Below are 15,017 nucleotides of genomic sequence, written 5' to 3'. Positions count from 1 at the left end.
AGAGCATCCTGTCGGGCTGTATCACCGCCTGGTACGGCAACTGCTCCACCCACAACCGTAAGGCTCTCCAGAGGGTAGTGAGGTCTGCACAACGCATCACCGGGGGCAAACTACCTGCCCTCCAAGACACCTACACCACCCGATGTCACAGGAAGGCCATAAAGATCATCAAGGACCATCAACCCCCCGAGCCACTGCCTGTTCACACCGTTACCATCCAGAAGGTGAGGTCAGTACAGGTGCATCGATGCTGGGACCGAGAGACTGAAAAACAGTCTCAAGGCCATCAGACTGTTTAACAGCCATCACTAGTCACTTTAAACAATGCCACTTTATATAATATTTACACACCCTACATTACTCATCTTATATGTATATACTGTACTCTATACCATCTACTGCATTCTGCCTATGCCGTTCGGTCATCGCCCATCCATATATTTATATGTACATATTCTTATTCATTCCTTTACACTTGTGTGTATAAGGTGGTTGTTGTGAAATTGTTAGATGACTTGTTAGATATTACTGCAGGGTCGGAACTAGAAGCACAAGCATTTCGCTACACTCGCATTAACATCTGCTAACCATGCGTATGTGACCAATAACATCTGATAACCATGTGTATGTGACCAATAACATCTGCTAACCATGCGTATGTGACCAATAACATCTGCTAACCATGCGTATGTGACCAATAACATCTGCTAACCATGTGTATGTGACCAATAACATCTGCTAACCATGTGTATGTGACCAATAACATCTGCTAACCATGTGTATGTGACCAATAACATCTGCTAACCATGTGTATGTGACCAATAACATCTGCTAACCATGTGTATGTGACCAATAACATCTGCTAACCATGTGTATGTGACCAATAACATCTGCTAACCATGTGTATGTGGCCAATAACATCTGCTAACCATGTGTATGTGACCAATAAAATTGGATTTGATTTGAATATAAAATATGGAGGTATACTATTCCCTGCGGCTGAGACAGCACAGGCCAGTGTGACGACGCGTTCCCCTTTCAGCGGAGGTCAGTGACCCTACTTGTTTGAATCCACATCTGCCCACCACTTTGTCAGGTGTATGTACATTCCATACGTCTCCTGGTCCAAGTGGATATCTCTGTAGCACTTCTGCTACATTGTTGAAGAAAGCAGTAACTCTTTAGGAACCCTGTAAACCACTCCAAGCTGGCCTTTTTCTGCGCCCATTTGCACAAACTTCAGCTGGTGTGCCACAGAAAACTGGTAGGCAAGTCTTCTGACCTCACTTGGCAACAGACCAAAATAAATGTCAGCTGACCTATTAATATACTAAACAACCTGCATCTCCAAATCAGGTTGAAAAACCTGCCGTGGCTTTGTATAGCCAACAACTGTTGTTGGCGTGACTGTCTGACTTTCAACTTCTTCTCTGGTAACCTTATGACAATACCGAGTCAGAGTATGGTAATTTATGTCAAAAAACTTTGCTGTACTCCTGATTGACTTGTTCTGCAACTTCACCTGCCTCACATCCTTTAACATTATGCCAGGTGGTGTGCTCTGCTATTTTATCTCTTTCTTTCTTTCCTTCTTTCTTTCTTTCTTTCCTTCCTTCCTTCCTTCCTTCCTTCCTTCCTTCCTTCCTTCCTTCCTTCCTTCCTTCCTTCCTTTCTTCCTTAAAAAACAAATTTCCTCATTGCAATGATATATTCATTACAGGCTAACTATACCCACCTCCCAGTCTACTATCCTTGTTGCCACAATGCAATTCATAACACCACATTAAATTCCACCTGGCTACCCCTACCCCGGTCAACTGCCCTGCGCCCCACACAGCAACTCGCCCAAACATTCCCCATTTCTCCTTCATCCAAATCCAGATAGCTGATGTTCTGAAAGAGCTGCAAAATCTGAACCCCTACAAATCAGCCCGGCTAGACAATCCGGACCCTCTCTTTCTAAAAATGATCTGCCGAAATTGTTGCAACCCCTATTACTAGCCTGTTCAACCTCTCTTTCGTCTCGTCTGAGATCCCCAAAGATTGGAAAGCTGCTGTGGTTGTCACCCTCTTCAAAGGGGGAGACACTCTAGACCCAAACTGCTACAGACCTATGTCTATCCTACCCTGCCTTTCTCAGGTCTTCGAAAGCCAAGTTAACTAACAGATCATCGACTATTTCGAATCCCACCGTACCTTCGCCACTATGCAATCTGGCTTCCGAGCTGGTCATAGGTGCACCTCAGCCACGCTCAAGGTCCTAAACGGTATCATAACTGCCATCAATAAGAGACAATACTGTGCAGCCGTATTCATCAACCTGGCCAAGGCTTGACTCTGTCAACCACCACATTCTTATCGGCAGACTCAACAGCCTTGGTTTCTCAAATGACTGCCTTGCCTGGTTCACCAACTACTTCTCTGATAGAGTTCAATGTGTCAAATCGGAGGGCCTGTTGTCCGGACCTCTGGCAGTCTCTATGGGGGTGCCGCAGGGTTCAATTCTCGGGCCGACTCTCTTCTCTCTATACATCAATGATGTTGCTCTTGTTGCTGGTGATTCTCTGATCCACCTCTACGCAGACGACACCATTCTGTGTACTTCTGGACCCTCCTTGGACACTGTGTTAACTAACCTCCAGACGAGCTTCAATGCCATACAACTCTCCTTCCGTGGCCTCCAACTGCTCTTAAATACAAGTAAAACTAAATGCTCCAGCAGGTATACTTTACTGGTCACCCCCAAAGCCAATTCCTTCTTTGGCCGCCTTTCCTTCCAGTTCTCTGCTGCCAATGACTGGAAAAAACTGCAAATATCACTGAAGCTGGAGACTCATCTCCATCACTAACTTCAAGCTCCAACTGTCAGAGCAGCTCACAGATCACTGCACCTGTACATAGCCCATCTGTAAAGAGCCCATCTAACTACCTCATCCCCATACTGTATTTATTTAGCTCCTTTGCACCCCAGTATCTCTACTTGCACATTCATCTTCTGCACATCTATCACTCCAGTGTTTAATTGCTATGTCGTAATTACCTCGCCACTATGGCCTATTTATTGCCTTTACCTCCCTAATTTTACTACATTTGCACACACTGTATATAGACATTATTGTGTTAGTGACTGTACTTTAGTTTATTCCATGTGTAACTCTGTGTTGTTGTATGTGTCGAACTGCTTTGATTTATCTTGGCCAGGTCGCAGTTGCAAATGAGAACTTGTTCTCAACTAGCCTACCTGGTTAAATAAAGGTGAAATAAAACATTTATGACGCTGTATTAAGTAGTGTGTGGACATACTGTCTTATACTGTAGTCATGCAGTGTGTTAGTACACACACACACACACACACACACACACACACACACACACACACACACACACACACACACACACACACACACACACACACACACACACACACACACACACACACACACACACACAAAACCAGGACCTGTCTTGTGTAGTCCAGGGATATGTCTGTTGCTCTAAACTATATGTATATATAATCAATTTACTGTAACCCTTTAATACTATTATCCAAGCTGATTACACAATATCAATGTTTTTTGAGCTGTGTGTCTCTGTATACTGGGGCAAGTTGTCACATGTGAAGACTTGCCCCAATTCATTGAGACAACTTGCCCCAAACTGACATGTGTGCTAATGTTGGCTAAATCTCAGGGTTAGCTCAACATAGAACTGCAGCTAAAGTATCAAAAATACACATTATTGTCCCCTCTACTCAGTGTAAAATTATAATTTTTTAACATTCATACCTTACATATTATTGCATAACATTTATAGTGGTAAATCTTTTACTTTTGAAGGGGGGGGGGGGATTAACTTGTGCTCCCCTCAGATTAGAGTGACCTTTACAACATGTGAACAGGAAGTTGACCATAGAACATGTAGTCACACAAAATAGCTGTTTGATTTTGGAGCTAGCGCCTCTAGTGTTGGAGGTATGAAGTTTACCCGCGTGACAACTTACCTCGCTCTCCCCTACGTTGCGTGTGGATGACCTTGAAAGGGTAGCATTTACATTTAAGTCATTTAGCAGACGCTCTTATCCAGAGCGACTTACAAATTGGTGCATTCACCTTATGACATCCAGTGGAACAGCCACTTTACAATAGTGCATCTAAATCTTTTAAGGGGGGAGAAGGATTACTTTATCCTATCCTAGGTATTCCTTAAAGAGGTGGGGTTTCAGGTGTCTCTGGAAGGTGGTGATTGACTCCGCTGTCCTGGCGTCGTGAGGGAGTGTGTTCCACCATTGGGGGGCCAGAGCAGCGAACAGTTTTGACTGGGCTGAGCGGGAACTATACTTCCTCAGTGGTAGGGAGGCGAGCAGGCCAGAGGTGGATGAACGCAGTGCCCTTGTTTGGGTGTAGGGCCTGATCAGAGCCTGGAGGTACTGAGGTGCCGTTCCCCTCACAGCTCCGTAGGCAAGCACCATGGTCTTGTAGTGGATGCGAGCTTCAACTGGAAGCCAGTGGAGAGAGCGGAGGAGCGGGGTGACGTGAGAGAACTTGGGAAGGTTGAACACCAGACGGGCTGCGGCGTTCTGGATGAGTTGTAGGGGTTTAATGGCACAGGCAGGGAGCCCAGCCAACAGCGAGTTGCAGTAATCCAGACGGGAGATGACAAGTGCCTGGATTAGGACCTGCGCCGCTTCCTGTGTGAGGCAGGGTCGAACTCTGCGGATGTTGTAGAGCATGAACCTACAGGAACGGGCCACCGCCTTGATGTTAGTTGAGAACGACAGGGTGTTGTCCAGGATCACGCCAAGGTTCTTAGCGCTCTGGAAGGAGGACACAATGGAGTTGTCAACCGTGATGGCGAGATCATGGAACGGGCAGTCCTTCCCCGGGAGGAAGAGCAGCTCCGTCTTGCCGAGGTTCAGCTTGAGGTGGTGATCCGTCATCCACACTGATATGTCTGCCAGACATGCAGAGATGCGATTCGCCACCTGGTCATCAGAAGGGGGAAAGGAGAAGATTAATTGTGTGTCGTCTGCATAGCAATGATAGGAGAGACCATGTAGCCTCGTAAAGCAGCTATTTGAAGTGATTGTTTGACAATCAGATGAAAACATCATGACTGGTTGTGTTTATGCCGCAATAAAAAGGTAAAACATAAAAAAAGTTACATGACAAATATTTACGACTAGGCCCACAGAGATCCTATTGAATTAATAGGGGTTCTATATGGAATTCTATGACTAGAGTCATAAAAAATGAAATATATGAGCCTTTTTTTTATGGGACCTCCTATGTGTGCAACCGTGTAGGAGGTCCCATACCGGGAAGAAATTCAATCTGCTTTCATCCCTAGTTTTAGTCTAAAAATATATATAATATAATGCATATTTTTGGGGGTTGCCTGTGCTGAAAACGTCTATATCAGTGCGCAAATACAGGAATAGTAAAGGCCCAGTGCACTACATTTGTGAGCAAAAAAAATATACATCATTTTTTAAAATTCAGATTTTTCAGGGGGTGCACAACTACTTCCCACAGCTATGCCTCCTTCTCAACACTCATTGGAGGAGAATGTCATAGAGGCTGGACCTATGGCTTGCTCATCCAATAGGTTTTAAGGAGGTGAAAAGAGACGTGAAAGAACGCAAGGAGTACGCAATTGAGATTCTCCCGGACAATGAAATAAAAACGTAAAAAAAACTTTTTATACAATTAGATTTTCTAAACTCTTGTGTCCTCTCTCCTCAGTACTCCCTCGTCGAGCAGTGTGAAAGTGGATGGAAATGCGCTCGTTTGAAATGAGACGGTCCTCCACTCTTGCATCATTAGGCAATTAACGTTTAGTAAATACTTTTCTGACACTTTTTTTCTTCTTAAAACTGCATTGTTGGTTAGTTAAAGGCTTGTAAGTAAGCAGTTCACTGTATGGTCGACACCCGTTGTATCCGTGCATGTGACAAATACAATTTGATTTGGATCCCAAACTAAATGTGTAAAGTGCTCAAAACAAATTAAATTCGTTGTGGAAGCCATTTTATAGATAAAAACAATATGCTACTTATCGTTTTAGAAGTGTGTATGGTTTTCTACTCCGACAATACAACTGCTGATTTAAAAAGGGGGGTGTGGAAGATCGCTAAACTCTTCCGTGGTAGGCTTCACCTGGAGTGGAGGACACTCGACTGTACATCAATACTCCATAAAATATTAAATCAATATCATGAACGAGCAGCAGTAGGTCAACATTTCTGAGAAATACTCTTGGACGAATTGGGGGAGATATTTCCCAGAAAGTAAACATGTTTTAATGCATCAATGACATCAGTCAGACCATTCTCTCATCACCTGAGAGATGTAACAGATGTCAGTCGTACTCTCCTTGCGTTGTGTTTTGTCCAAAAATAAATCACCCCCCAGCCAGTGGTCCCAGTTGAGCATTATTTATTTATTATCTGTCGTTAAAAAGGAAACAGCAATGTTAGTTGTGCAGAGCTTAACGATGTTGATGGTAAAATCTGTAGCATGAAAACTGTGTCAGTAGTGAGCTTGTGTGACCATTACATTGGTGCGTGCTAGCTAACACACTTATATACAGTAATCATGTAGCAACCAAAAAAAGTGTTAAAACAAACCAAAATATATTTTAGATTCTTCAAAGTAGCGTCCCTTTGCCTTGATGACAGCTTTGCACACTCTTACAAGGTCGTAAATAAAGTGAAACCCTTGAATGAGTTAGGTGTGTCCAAACTTGACTGATACTGTATATGTTGCCATCTTAGGGGTCATGCACTACTCATGAAGCAAATGTAGAATTTTAACTATTCAAAAACATAAAATACCTTCAAATATCATCCATTAAATATATATATATATATACACCAGCCCTACTTAAAACGTGTTGTCCACATACTGCCTGTTTTTCCCATTCTTTTGACTGAACAGCTTTGTCCTCATTTTCTTTCTTTCAGTTTTTGTCCTGCTTTCCTCCTTTGTGGATGTTTTTCACATGCATCAGCAGGTTAGTCTTTTGAGTGAAGCTTTTCCCACAGTCTCCACAGCTAAATGGTTTCTCTCCTGTGTGAGTCAGTTTATGCCTGGTTAAGTTCATATTGAGACTGAAGCTTCTCCCACAGTCTCCACAGCTAAATGGTTTCTCTCCTGTGTGAGTCAGTTTATGCTTCCTTAGGTTGCCTTTCAAATTGAAGCTTTTCCCACAGTCACCACAGCTAAATGGTTTCTCTCCTGTGTGAGTCCTTATATGATCTGTAAGGTGTCCCTTCTGATAGAAGCTTTTCCCACAGACACCACAGCTAAATGGTTTCTCTCCTGTGTGAATACCCATGTGCCTAGACAGATCTCCCTTGTGTTTGATGGTCATGCCACAAATAGGGCAAGTACAGGATTTCTCCATGGGACAGAGTTGGACATGGGCTTCCAGTTTACAGGTGGAGTTGTACTGTTTATTGGACAAGTGACATTCGCTGAGTCTCTTCTTGGTAAGAGTCCCGTGCCTCTGCAGGTCAGCTTTCAGAGGAAACATTTCACCATAGTCATGGCAGTGGTGAGTTTTTCTAGACGTGGTGCTGGGTTTGGAACCGCGTTCCCCCATTGACATGTTTGGATCTAATGGTGTGGTGGGACCCAATGGTGGGCTGCTGTCAAGTCCTACTGGGTCGCTGCTTATGGCTGAACTGTGGCTGGAGGCATTGTTCTGAGTATATGGGGATAAACAGGGAATGTAAAGACCATTAATGTGGGTCACAGTGCCAAAAGGTTTCAGATCCACTGGTTTAGAATCACTCTCTCTGTTCTCCACAGTCTTGGTTTGGGGAAGAGTCAAGGACTGATCACATTCACTTTTCACACAGGAAGGAGTGAATATGAACTCTATGATATCAGGCTCCACCCCTTGAAGCTGTTCTTCCTCCTGATTGGTCCTGACTTCCTCCTGTTTCCCTTTAATCAGTGTGGTATCTGGGTCCTCCTGCCACAAACTGGGACTCCACTCCTGCTCACAGTGCTGCTGCTCAGAGGGAACCTCCTTTTCAGAGACAGAGAGCTGCAGGGAGTCTGGAGGGAAGGAGAGGAGGGGCAGAGTTTACCTTGACTTTAGACATCGGGGTTGGGGTCCATTTTAATTAGGTCTACTGTAATTCCAACTCAATAACTGGAAAACTAGAATATATTTTAGACTACTTCTCAATAAATAAAGAGTAATATTTATTTCTAAAGTTTTAAAACATTTTTTTATTTTACATCCAAATCACTTCCTGGTTTTTATTCCACAATGTTTTTATCCATGCGCGGTAAATTTTTTAAAAAAGTATTAAAATTGATGATCACTGTTAGCCCAAACAGTTTATCAATAAGGTAGAAAGAACTAAAGCTAGCTATCTGTATCTACATACGAACCTATTTTACATAGTTGCATCTCTGGTGTGATCCGCAACAATCTCCGTAGCCGATCATTCTCCTCCTGGTACTCCACTACCGTTTTCTCAACTGCCCCGAAAATCTCCACAGCAGCCGCCGTTAAACGCTCATTTAAAAACAAACGCAACAACTGTAGTTTAGACATTTTCAGTCGAATGAGATTCGGGTATCTTATTCAGTTCAGTTAGTGGATATTTTGTTCCTCCACGCAATGAATGCAAAATGAAAACAGAGTCGTTTCCAATCCTACTTCCGTGTTCTAGTCAAGGAAATTTCAGAAAATACCTCGGTTCTAACTGTGGCGGACCCGGAAACTGTGGCGAACCCGGAAACGCACCACAGCGCCGCCAGCTGGATGGGAGTATACAACTGTGCAAGGCAGCCTACACGCCAGTAGGAGAGGGAAACAATGACTACATGTAGACAAACAGTGGTTATCATAAGTAAAGGATGATCTGGGATGGACAATTATTAAGCAGGAGTCGACTGTATATCATTACTTTATACAGGATTCATTCAATATCATGAATGAGGAGCATTAGGTCAACATTTGTATTTAACCTTTATATTAACACAGAGTCATACTGAGACGAAACCCTGTAATTACAAAAAATATAGACATTAATACAATATGAAAAGCAAAGCAGAGATACAAAACAGTCACAGAAAACAAACACATACTACAAAATGTCCTCAATCAGCATCTGAAATGCCCTAGAGGTACCAAATCATCACCTTTGAGAGTTTGAGATTATTCCACAAGTAAGTAGCAAAAAAAAACCTCAAAAGCTGATTTACCTAACTGTAGAGAACCAAGGAATTTACAGAGTTAGCCATTCTTGGTAACTTGTACTTCTAAAAAGTTATTAATGATGTTAGATATAGTGGGAGGTTTTGTAAGAAAAGCAATGCATCGATCTACGAGACTGCAGAGGGCCAACCTACTCTCTGATACAGAATGCAGTGATGTGAACCTGTCGCCCGTAATAAAGTGTAGTGCTCTGTGATAAACTGCATCTAATGGTTTCAGTGTATTTGGCAGCTCCATTAATGTAGATATTGTCACCGTAGTCTATGACCGGTAGGACCGGTGATGATACATACTCATGGACAAATGCAAGGCAAGGTTTTCTTGAAACCATATTTGAAATGTATCAATAACTTGGTGTTTTGTTACAGAACAGGGATAATGGAAATGGATAACTACATGTGGGGAAACAGTTACAATAAAAACAAGTCTAAATTTAAGGACACAAAATTGTTGCGTTTCCCTGATTTGTTATCCTGACTCCCCCTGTGGCTAAATATGGAAGTCAGGTTCACAACAAATTCCTCTCTTGCCCAAAAATTCATTCAGAATTCTAAACCAGATGAACCATGTTTATGAGGTGACCCTCTGTATACACTCCAATATGTTTCAATCCTCCTTTTGTTCCACCTCGGTCTGATAAAGTGTTTGTTGAATGAAGTGAGAATGGGCTGGCCACAACTGAAAACCTAGACATAGAGAAGTCATTTGCATATTTTAACCAGTTAAAGAACACATTTGAACTCTCGAATTCCAAATGGTTCTGCTATTTACAAGTCAGACACTATATCAAAGGGAAAACATTTAAAACTTTGAAATCCTCCCTGTGCAACATTCATTTAAATGACCTGTTACAGCACCCTCCCAACTCAACACACCTAGTCTCCCAGTTACTCAACACACCTAGTCTCCCAGTTACTCAACACACCTAGTCTCCCAGTTACTCAACACACCTAGTCTCCCAGTTACTCAACACACCTAGTCTCCCAGTTACTCAACACACCTAGTCTCCCAGTTTGTATCATTTAATGACCTGTTACAGCTCCCTCACAACAGCTCTATTCAATCAGATCCGACATCCGCATTGGTGTTGGAGGTGCAACTGTTTTTAGCTTAATGTGTTCATATACGAGGTTCGGTTTGCTCCGAGCAGAACTCAACTAGGAGAAAGCGAACATCTGTGCCCTTAACACCTTCTTCGGTTGAAAAACAAAAAGTCAAGCGGCATTATTACAATTTGCCCCTCTTGAGATGCCATAGCAACAAATAGCCAATAAACACTTCCTCAAAATAGATAAATCAAGAAATTTGTAATAAATTGACATTTTTGCCAAGGAGATCTTAGTTGCGCATTTTTAACGTCTTACTAAGCTGTTTGGTGCAGTGTTTCTCAAGTGAAAGATTGGCATGAAAACAAGTATTTTCTCGTTGAATGACAAACACTTTGTTCAAGAATCCCTACTGTTGACCAATTACTGACAAAGGGGCATAGACTTCAGCTACCAAACTATCGACTAAACTCAAGAAAAAAATGTTGTTTCCTCAAACAGCCAAACCCTGTTGAACACCAATGTCACAAAAACACAATATATGCGCAAACTGTTTCTAATGGGAAGCATACGGTAAGCTTTAACGGATAGGGTTTCGTGACAATGATCAAGAGAAGATGATCACTGCTTCGACAGCCCCAACACAGTTACACCTTCGACACCGGCAAAACTTCAGCTTTGCAGGTTTTGCCTATCGCTGGTTAAAGCTCGATCTGATTGAATCTAGGCCTTAGCCTTTCAGTTTGTATCCTTTTTCTTTGTCCATACTAGTCTTCTCAGGGAGACCTGGGGTGAAGAGTTGAATACTGCAATCTTGGATGATATCTGGGGAGAAGCCCCGTCTAGAATTCACGTTTGTTCCATCAATGCCACCAGGTATCAATTGATACAATGCAGGGTCATGCACAGGCATGGACACTCTTACTGACAGTTGTGGCTGCTTTGTGTGATGTATTGTTGTCTCTTCTTTCTTGCCCTTTGTGCTGTTGTCTGTGCCCAATAATGTTTGTACCATGTTTTGTGCTGCTACCATGTTGTTGTCATGTTTTGTTGCTACCATGCTGTGTTGTTGTCTTAGGTCTCTCTATATGTAGTGTTGTGTTGTCTCTCTTGTCATGATGTGTGTTTTGTCCTATATTTATGTTATATATATATATATATATTTTATAGACCGTCATTGTAAATAAGAATTTCTTCATAACTGACTTGCCTAGTTAAATAAAGGCTAAATAAAAATTACTCCAAAACAAAACTATATAGAATCTACCTCCATGTTTCCTCAATGTGTGACAGGTGTAAACTATATAGAATCTACCTCCATGTTTCTCCAATGTGTGACAGGTGTAAACTATTTAGAATCTACCTCCATGTTTCCTCAATGTGTGACAGGTGTAAACTATATAGAATCTACCTCCATGTTGACAGGTGTAAATCTTCTTCTTCTTCTATGGTTGATTGGCGGTCCACAAACAAACGTTCCATGTGCATGCCACCACCTAATGTTCTGGCCTGTGCGATCAATCATGGTTTGCCTAGTTCTGTACCACTAAAATAAATAAACAAATAAATCCCTACTAACGCACATTTATCAGAGCAAGACTTCTGAATAGGAAACTGTGTCAGGACTAGTAGGGACACCAGTTCGAACAGTAGATCCACATACGACGGAAGACGCCATGATAACGACATCAGTCTGCCTAGTAGTCACACCATTCTGTGGGCTGGCAGGAAGCCTAGCAGTTAAGAATGTTGGGACAGTAACCCAAAAGGTTGCTGGTTCAAATCCCGAGCTGGCAATGTGTAAAAAATCTTCTGTTCTGCCCTTGTGCAAAAGAAAACTAAGAGTCTGAGTTATTCACCACAACCTGCAGTAGGATGGGCTTTGGTCTGATATTCCACCTGGCCGGAGCCAATGGGGCGTCCAGCAAGGCTTATATCTGCAGAGGGATGGGACATTTCACGCCAGGGGATTTGTAATTATCTGTCTTGATCAATTAAATTATCTGCGGCCCCAGAGTCCACCGCTTCTCGGTGGTCGAAGGCTAAAATGGAGCTGCAGGATGGTGGCTGCTGATTCCACACCGCCGTTGCCCAAGCCAGGGCCTTGCCCGAGAGTTGAAAGATACTGTAGGTGATCATAGCCTGATCGGCGTGGAACGAGGAGGACTGTAGCACGAGCACTGAGTGAGGAACCCGTTGCATCCTCTCGGGTGGCAGTCATACCGCTCGGGGGCTGGAATCTTGGGTTCCCGGTGCAGGTTCCCTGGAGGAACTACGACGACGCCTGTAGCACTAGGTGATGCCTGTAGCACTGGGTGATGAGACTTGGGTATTGGCTCCTCCTGGGTTGAGGTTGGACTGTGGTTGGAGGGAGTCGGTAAGTGCCCGGAGGGTCTCTGATATTTGGGAAAGTTGTTCTTGCTGCCGCCCCAGCAGTGCTCCTTGGTGGGTTACAACCTTCTTGATCTGGGTGAACTCTACTGGGTGCTTGAGGCAGAAGCTTGCTGTGACGTGGTGAGGTTGGACCCAGGTACAGAGAAAATACCAGATGAGGAATCCCGTGTTATATAAGTGATGAAGTGAAGAACGCGTAACTTTCACGTGGAAACACTTGCAACACTTCTCATTTTCATCACTTATATAAACACAGGATAGGATCTTTTCCACACCTTGGACATCTCGGTTTCTCCCTTCTGCAAACACTTGAAAACACCATCAAAAGCTTTTAGAGTGATAACACTGCATTGATCTTGGGATGTAAATATGCCCCGACTCTGTAGTTTACAGTACCTTCGGAAAGTATTCAGACTCGTTGACTTTTTCCACATTTTGTTACGTTACAGCATTTCTTCTAAAATTGATTCAATTGTTTTTCCCCGCCGCATCAATCTACAAATAATGACAAATATATATGTTTTAATTTATTAAAACTACAAAACAAAAATATCACACTTACATAAGTATTCAGACCCTTTATTCAGTACTTTGTTGAAGCACCTTTGGCAGCGATTACAGCCTCGGGTCTTCCTGGGTATGAAGCTACAAGCTTGGCACACCTGTATTTAGGGAATTTCTCCCATTCTTCTCTGCAGATCCTCTCAAGCTCTGTCAGGTTGGATGAGGAGCGTCGCTGCACAGCTATTTTCAGGCCTCTCCAGATATGTTAGATTGGGTTCAAGTCTGGGCCACACAAGGACAACTCCTGCATTGTCTTGACTGTGTGCTTATGATATTGTCCTGTTGGAAGGTGAAACTTCGCCCCGATTCCAGGCTGTGTCGCAGCCGGCCGTGACCGGGACACCCATGAGGCAGTCCAGGCGGCGTCCTGGACGACGTTAGGAGAGGGTTTGGCTGGCCGGGATGTCCTTGTACCATCGCACTCCAGTAACTCCTGTGGCGGGCCGGGCGCATGCACGCTGACACGGTTGCCAGGTGTCTCCGACACATTGGTGCGGCTGGCGGGGTCGTGTTTCGGAGGACACGCGGCTTTCGATCCTTTCCAGGATGCTCAATGGAGACAGGAAGCACCTGAGCTCAATTTTGAGTCTCATAGCAATGTGTGTGCACATAATAAGGCATTTCATTTTTTTGTAAACCTTTTTTTTATAAATAGATTTGCAAAAATGTTTTTTTTTTTAAACTGTTTTCACTTTGTCATTACGGGGTATTGTGATGTCATTACGGGGTATTGTGATGTCATTACAGGGTATTGTGTGTAGATTGTTGAGGAAAGGCTGTATTATTATAAAGTAACAAAGTGTGGAAAAAGTCAAGCGGTCCGAATACTTCCCAAAGGCAATGTATCATATCCTAACTGCACTTGAGCAGGGAGAGACTCCACATCTGCCACGTATACTCCCTCTCCGGCGCTCGAGGTCACCCGTCCGCTTATTATTACACACACCTGTCACCAGCGTTACGCTGTGGTGGAAATTCTACCTTTATTTACTAATAATGAGGAGAGGCAAAGTCTATAATTAAATCAAGGTGTTACTTTTATTAAAAACGTATTACAATAAGGAAGCTGGTTGTAATCACAAACAGAGTGAACGGAGTGAGAGCCCCCGCAAAAAAGAGTTCAAGCATCTGCAAAACACGTGACCTTATGTATGTGGAGAGACACGAAACCAGGTTACAGACTATAATAGAGAGGTTGTCTCAGTCCGTCACAACTGAGTGAGGACAATAGGCACCCAAAGTGACAGGAAGTCACTCCAGACATACTTCCTCTAACAGTAGCTCAACGGTTCCCCAAAGTTGGGCAAGCAAGCGGCTTTGACCATGAACCCAGATGATGTATGGTCCTATTGGTCACACACACAAAAACACACACACACACACACACACACACACACACACACACACACACACACACACACACACACACACACACACACACACACACACACACACACACACACACACACACACACACACACACACACACACACACACACACACACACACACACACACACACACACACACACACGCATACATTTTGCCCGGAAACAGGCTCCAAACAGAACAACAGAACAACAGCTTTATCACTGGTGAGTAAGATATAACCTTTACTCTGTCTCAAGTTAAGCTAAGAGGAACAAGTCAGTTTCCCCAGACATCATGGAGTCATTCTACACACCCACAGAACAGTTAGAACAGAACCTCAACTTAGTACACAAGCATTAGTAAGGTTAAACAGAAAATGCCCTCACAGCCTACGCAATAAATAACG

The 15,017-nt window shown here is 43.3% G+C and overlaps 1 protein-coding gene across 1 annotated transcript; it reads right to left on the bottom strand.

Annotated features, from left to right (window-relative positions):
- Positions 1 to 6,417: 6,417 nt before the first annotated feature.
- Positions 6,418 to 8,681, bottom strand: LOC118369004 (zinc finger protein 347-like). Its single transcript, XM_035753517.2, has 2 exons — positions 8,406 to 8,681; positions 6,418 to 8,063 (listed from the first exon to the last, which is right to left on the bottom strand). Exons 1-2 carry the CDS (start codon positions 8,569 to 8,571, stop codon positions 6,958 to 6,960), a joined length of 1,272 nt encoding a protein of 423 aa, XP_035609410.2. The 5' UTR covers positions 8,572 to 8,681; the 3' UTR covers positions 6,418 to 6,957.
- Between the last annotated feature and the right edge of the window lie 6,336 nt (positions 8,682 to 15,017).

Source organism: Oncorhynchus keta, chromosome 35 (assembly GCF_023373465.1).
Source record: "Oncorhynchus keta strain PuntledgeMale-10-30-2019 chromosome 35, Oket_V2, whole genome shotgun sequence".
Lineage (NCBI taxonomy): Eukaryota > Metazoa > Chordata > Actinopteri > Salmoniformes > Salmonidae > Oncorhynchus > Oncorhynchus keta.
This window is presented reverse-complemented; position numbering and strand designations above follow the sequence as displayed.

Coding starts and splice junctions, on each gene's coding strand:
- LOC118369004 (XM_035753517.2), bottom strand. CDS start 8,571: ATGTCTAAACTACAGTTGTTGCGTTTGTTTTTAAATGAGCGTTTAACG. Junction 8,064..8,405: donor GATGCAACTATGTAAAATAG/GTTCGTATGTAG, acceptor CCTTCCCTCCAG/ACTCCCTGCAGCTCTCTGTC.